The 6,199-nt window shown below is 61.8% G+C and overlaps 1 protein-coding gene across 1 annotated transcript; it reads left to right on the forward strand.

The window, feature by feature from the left end:
* Positions 1–1,519: 1,519 nt before the first annotated feature.
* Positions 1,520–5,181, forward strand: LOC142004315 (interleukin-36 receptor antagonist protein-like). The gene is made up of 4 exons (XM_074981886.1): positions 1,520–1,646; positions 2,134–2,298; positions 4,452–4,576; positions 4,946–5,181. Exons 1-4 carry the CDS (start codon positions 1,550–1,552, stop codon positions 5,153–5,155), a joined length of 597 nt encoding a protein of 198 aa, XP_074837987.1. The 5' UTR covers positions 1,520–1,549; the 3' UTR covers positions 5,156–5,181.
* The last annotated feature ends 1,018 nt before the right edge of the window (positions 5,182–6,199 follow it).

Here is a 6,199-nt window from a genome sequence, read left to right on the forward strand (position 1 = left end):
CTGCCTGCAGCCAGGGTGCAGCGCATGGGGACCCCCGAACCCCATCACACCCCACAGCTAAATTCCTGGGAGGTGAGTTGGAGTCCAGGGCTGCTTTACTGGGTGCCCCACCTCCTCCTATGGTCTCCCAGGGACTAACATTTCTAACGCAAGCCCGGAGCTGGTCTTACAACGCCCCGTCTAAAAGCGATGCAAACCTATAAGCAGCGTAAGCAGATTCAGTGAATCACCAGCGTGCAGTCACCGCCTCCCTTGGCCCACTTGGCATGGGGTTTGATGCAAACCCAGGACAGGGGTTCTAGCAATGGTTCGCAACTCCTGCCTCCCACAGGGTCCTGCTGCCTGGTACTGGGAGGTGCCCCTTCTGGGAAGCTGCCATGTGTCACTCCCAGTGGAATTTACATGACATCAGCGCTACCCTCTCCTGGCCCTGATCCCAGGTGTAACCGGCACTCCTTGCACAGCCGGGTCCCATAAGTAGCTGGGAGCCGCCAGCCAGGTGCTCTGGAGCTTGCGGGAACATCTGGACTGCAGGTACTGCTCCCCGCAGCTGGGCGCTCAGGGCCGGTGCCCGGGGTGCCCTCGGGGATCTCTTCAGGCTGGGACGGGGCGGATGGGGGATTGGCCTGTTCCCTGTGGGAACAAGGAGGGGCAGGAATCTGGTGCCCCCCCCTCGGGCAGGCAGTGGGGCTGGGCGGAGGTGGGATGTGGTGGGACTAGGCTTTACCAGCTGCCAGCTGAACAAGGCTGTTCAGGCACGAAGGGCCTGCCAGGGCCTGCCTGGAGTCCTTCGGCATCACTGACAGGTCTCCCCTGGGGCTGGCTCCTCACAGCACCTCTGACTTGCCTGGGCTCTGCATCAGGCCCCCACGGTCTGAAAAAAGCCCTAGGAGGAGCATGTGCTGCCCACCATCCCGCTCGGGCAGGCGTTCACTCTGAAACCTAATGACAACCACTGGCAGGTGGCCATTGCGGACTCATGCCGTTGCTGTGGCGCATGCAGCTGCCGGGCGCTGTGGGCAGCTCTTAGCGTTGGAGAAGCTGCCTCCCACTGCCTCCCAGCTGGCCGGTTAGGGAGACACAATCAGGCTGTACCTCTGGGGCTAGCTGTGAGTGGGACCCTGCTTTGCCAGGTCCAAGGGAGCACGAGAGGAGCGAGGTTTGTCAGTTGGGAGACAACCTCCGCCCACACACCCAGGCAAAGCCGTCTTACCGGAGTTATGAGCCGAGCCCAGCCTCACCCAGGCTTGGATCAGCCTTTGCAGCCTGCAGAAACTATGGGGAGTGCCCTCCTGCCAGGCCTACGGGTGAAGGGCGGGGAGGCGAATGTGTGCAGCCAGGTTGGCCCATCGGCCGCCTGGCTGGTCCTGGCCCCTTCTCGCTCCCAAACCCCAGCTCTGTGCAGGGGGCCGGCCACAGCAGAGGGCACGCGATCCAGCAGCGGTGCCCTCTGCCGGGCACCTGGGCTGGTAACTGACCTGTCACTCCTGCAGCCGGAGGGCACCGCTGGACTGCTGGGTCTCTGCTGACCTAAGGAGCCACACCGAGAATGGAGAGCACAGTGGTGGACCCCGACATGGAGGAACTGTTCAACCTTTTCCTGGAGCAAGAGAGTGAACCGTGGGACTCGAGAGAGCCAGACACCGGTTAGCACCTCAGCCGTGGTGCCACGGCCCCTCCCCGGCCCATCGCAGCCAGCAGCCATCTGCGGGGGGCAGAGGTGGGGGGGTCTACAGCCCCAATAGAAGAGTCTGGTATTAGCAACGCTGCTACAGCCACAGCTAGAGAAGCTGGCTGAGATCAGGGCCCTGTCGGGCCAGGTGCTGCCCAGAGACCCCGAGTTCAGGCGAGGGATCCCTAGGCCTGGGCGTGCGGAGGCAGGGGAGGATTCTGTGGAAAGAGGAACCCCAGACCTGGGTGTGCAGGGGCCGGGAGGGGCTCTGCAGGTGGGAAGGGCCCAGCTCTGGGCATGTGGAGACAGGGAGGGGGTGTGCAGGGGGGCAGCCCCGGGCATGCGGGGGCTGGGAGGGGCTCTGCAGGTGGGAGGGGCACAGGCCTCGGCGTGCGGGGGCAGGGAAGGGGTCACTCCCTAGCAGCAGCCCCCCTGTAAGGGCTTCTTGGTTCGTTCCCCAGACCCAACCGTTTGCATCGCGGGGAACCCGGAGGACTGCCCTCGCATACTCAGCGAAAAGCAGCCGTTCCACTTCCAGATCCGTGACACCAGCCACAAATCCTTCTACCTGCAGGACAACATCCTGGTAGCCACCAACCTGCAGGGGGACAACGCCGCCGTGGAAGGTGGGTTGCCAGGGGACCCTGCTGGGGGTTCCAGCTCCAGCTAGTCCCAGAGGAAGAGGCAAAACAGGGGACCTACCACCAGCCTCTTCCCAGAGCCCCCCATGCCAGCCACCTGGGTGCATGGGGCTCCCGGCTGCGGGAAGGTGCCAGGCCAGACTCTGTCGCTCTCCCCATGGGCTGGGCGTTTGCAGCCCATGGTGTCCGCCTGCGGTGCTGGCAGAGCCAGGGGCCCCTGCCCCACTCCCGCTGCTGGCCTCTCTGTCTCTGCCCACCCCCCAGCATGCAGCGCTGCAACGGCCAGGGAAACACCCCCTGTCCCCAGCTGGAGGGGCCGAGCTGGGACGGGGAGAGATTCTATGGGGAGGGATGGAACCCAGTCACCCCAGCTGCTGCAAGGCCTCATGGGAGCTGTAGTCCACCCCCGCTGGACTACAGCCCCCAGAATGCACTGCCATGCTTCAACCCTGGAGCCGTGTAATAGGACGAGGTTTCTGGGCGCAACTAAGGAAATCAATTCAGGGTAAAAGCTGCTTAAATCCGGCCACTTACAGCCCCAGGCTGGGATTTCCTTCTCACTGAGGCAAGCCCAACCAGCCCCAACAGCACCTCTGCCAGCCCCGCTGGCCGGCCAGATGCCCCATGAGCAAACCCCCAGACTTCCCAGCTGCTGCACCAGCCCAGAGCACCAACCCCCTATCTTCAGGTGAGAGGTTCTTAAACCTCTTTCACCAACCCCACAGAGTCTCCGAGGCCCGAAAGAATCCAGCCACAGTCCCAGGTCCATATCTACTTGGATCCTACCACGCTGGGCCAATCCTTCAGCTCTAAAATCTAAAGGTTTATTAACAAAAGAGAACAAACGGGGTGAGAGAGGAAAAGGGTTAGAGCCGTACTTTACATGCATCTGTTACAGCAAGGGATGCAGCCAGCGGTGTTACCCGTTGACTCTTGGAAGTCTTCTCAAACACCGTTTTGGGGGACGGGTCCCCAGTCCAGACCGGCTGAACTCATGACCACTGCAAGAACCCAGATGGCCCCTGCCAGGGCCCCTCTTACAGTTTTTTCACCGGAGGGAAAGAGCCCTTCCTTCTTCCCATAGGCCCTTCAGGGTCAGGGTCATCTGACCCTGGCGTGCCGCTCTGGCAGAACGCCGCCGATTGCTGGTTTCGCCAGCACGGCCCAGCCCGGTTACGTAGCGTGTGGATGGACGTCTGGGCGTCCGATCTCAGTCCCACTGCCCAGCCCAGCTCAGCTCACTGGGCCAGGTGGGCTGTTGTGGGACAAGTGCCTGTGATGGGGTTCGTGGTCCCCAAGCTCTGCACCCGGCCGCTGGCAGGAGTGACTCTCGCTCAGCAGGAGAACAGCGGGTTTATTAGCCAACAGGGCACAGCGTCGTACAGAGGAGTCAGTGCAGCCGGCAGAGACAGCCAGGCCAATCCATGCTGGGGAGAGGAGACCCCGAGGGGCCCCCGGAGCCGGGGCCTGGCCCCCTCCTTTGTCTCTCACTCTCCCAGCCCAGACTCACTGCTTCCACCTCCCAGTTCCAATTCAAACCCCTCAGGCTCCACCTCCCCCTTTGTCTGCAGCCCAGAGGTGTCACCTGGTCGCCAGGTGACCCTCAGCAGGAGCCCCCCACCCTGTGTGGGCCCCCCCCCACACATTCCCCCCTGCAGCCCAGTCCCAAACTCCGGAGATGCAGCTTCGACGTCTGGGCCGCAGTTTCGGTCCCTTGCCCGGGCAGGGGTTGGGGGTGATCACACCCCCAACTGTGAATCTCATCCCGGCCATGTTCCTCACACAGCTGCAGCACCGGTATCTATAATGGCACACTCACACCCAGCCTGACTGGCACCCGCAGGTTCAGGGCATCGCCCGCTGCCGGGAGACCCCTCGCTTGGCCCCCCCGGCACAAGGGTTGGCGCCAGACGTAGGATGGAGACAGAAATGGCTTCCATAGCCAGCTGAAAAACCCAGTCACACAACAAGCAGCCTGGTAGAAACAGTCCCACCAGGGTGCCAGGCCCATGGAGGATGAGGGGGCAGAGGGCAGGGAGGGGACTGGGGCAGCCTGTGCAGGGGGTCAGTGATCTGCCCAGCGGGGGGAATCCCTGGCTAAGCTTTGATCACGTTTCCCCTCTTGTTTGCGCTCGCAGAGAAGGTTACCGTGGTCCCTAACCGGCATCTGGAACGCAAACGGTGCCCCCTGATCCTTGGCGTCCAGGGCGGGAGCAAGGGCCTGTCATGTGGAAACGACGGGCAGCCCCAGCTGCAGCTGGAGGTGAGTGTCACACCAGGGACCCGGGACGTCTGCTGCTGGGGGTCTCCAAGCCCAGCCCGGAGCCAGCGCCAGGCCAGGGCATAGCCCCACCCAGCCGGCGCCCGCGCCCATCTCGTGCTCACTGGAGCGCCCCACAGGCTCCAATCCATTGGTTCGTCACTGGCCGTCCTGGTGGAAACGGCACAGCCAATGCCTGAGTTTGCAGAGAGCCTGAACCCCCGGCTCAGGACAGAGAGGGCCAGCCCTGGTCTCTCACTGGGTTTGGCCAGCAGGCCCAACCTCCCTTCCTGCACCACACTGCTAGTTGCCTCTGAGGGCGCCACTGCCGACCAGGCCTGAGGGTCACCAGTTCTAATCCTCCTCCCGCAGGACGTGCAGCTCCTTAACCTCTTCCACCAGGAGAAGGAAGCCAAGTGCTTCACCTTCTACAAAACCTACAACGGCAGCACCCACAGTTTCGAGGCAGCTGCCTACCCAGGCTGGTTTCTCTGCACCTCGACCCAGGTGAACAAACCCATCAGCCTCACCATGCAGCTGGGGCAATCTGCCATCACAGACTTCTATTTCCAACGCAAATAGCCGCCACGGGGACCAGCAGGAGCAGGACGCCGCTTGTGGTGGCAATTCCCCCCAGTGGAAACCCCTAAGGACTGGGTCAGCCTCAGTTTCCCTTTGACGGGCAGCGGCTGGTCCTGGCACCCACTCATGCTTAGTGTGTCTCCCAGCCCAGCTCCAAGAGCATGGAGTTTCTGGGCACAGCTAGAGAAATCAATCCAGGGTAACTGCTTAAAATCCAGGTGACTCGCAGCCCCAAGCTGGGGTTTCCTTCTCGCTAAAGCAAATCCAACCAGCCACCACAGCACCTCTGCCAGCCCCTTGGCCAGCCAGATGCCACAGAAGCCAACCCCCAGACCTCCCAGCTGCTGTACCGGCCCAGCCCGACACCCCCAACTCAGGGGAGAGGTTATTAAACCTGCTTCACCAACACAGCCCAGATTCTTCCGGGCCCCAAAGGGTCTAGCCCCAGTCCCTGGTCAATCAACACTCAGATCTTACCCAAATCACCATGCTGGGCCAAATCCTTTAGATCGAAACATCTAACGATTTATTAAATAAATAAATAAATCAGAAAGGAGAGAACAGGGTAGAGAGAAGGATTGTTAAAGTGATACTTTACGTCCGTCGGTCAGAACTACCGGTGCAGCCAGCGGTGTGATTGGCTGCTGCTTGGAAGTCTCTGAAAGCTCATTTCAGGTCACACAGATTCAGGCCCTGGAGCATTGTCGATCCGGCCGCTGGGGCCCCTTGGAGATGGGCACAGGTGGCCAAAGGATCCGTGATGGACACAGCTAAGTCTACATCATGGTTCTCCCTTGTGTTCAGGGACCCTTTCTTCTCCCCATAATCCCTTGCAGGGCCTCCCTCACCTGGCCCAGGTGGGCTGTGGCGGCAAACGGCCATTGGCTAAAAGCCAGCAGACAGCCTCATGTTTCGGCTCAGACCAGCTCACCTGCCCAGCGGGCTGCATCCCACTGACATGGCCCGAGCCTCTGGGATGGGGATTCGGTGTCTGAGCACCTGGTTTCCACCCCATTGTTCAGCCCAGTGCCCTGGCCGGGGCTG

This window comes from Carettochelys insculpta, chromosome 31, assembly GCF_033958435.1.
Source record: "Carettochelys insculpta isolate YL-2023 chromosome 31, ASM3395843v1, whole genome shotgun sequence".
In the NCBI taxonomy this organism is placed as follows: domain Eukaryota; kingdom Metazoa; phylum Chordata; order Testudines; family Carettochelyidae; genus Carettochelys; species Carettochelys insculpta.

Coding starts and splice junctions, on each gene's coding strand:
- LOC142004315 (XM_074981886.1), top strand. CDS start 1,550: ATGGAGAGCACAGTGGTGGACCCCGACATGGAGGAACTGTTCAACCTT. Junction 2,299..4,451: donor GGACAACGCCGCCGTGGAAG/GTGGGTTGCCAG, acceptor TTGCGCTCGCAG/AGAAGGTTACCGTGGTCCCT. Junction 4,577..4,945: donor AGCCCCAGCTGCAGCTGGAG/GTGAGTGTCACA, acceptor CTCCTCCCGCAG/GACGTGCAGCTCCTTAACCT.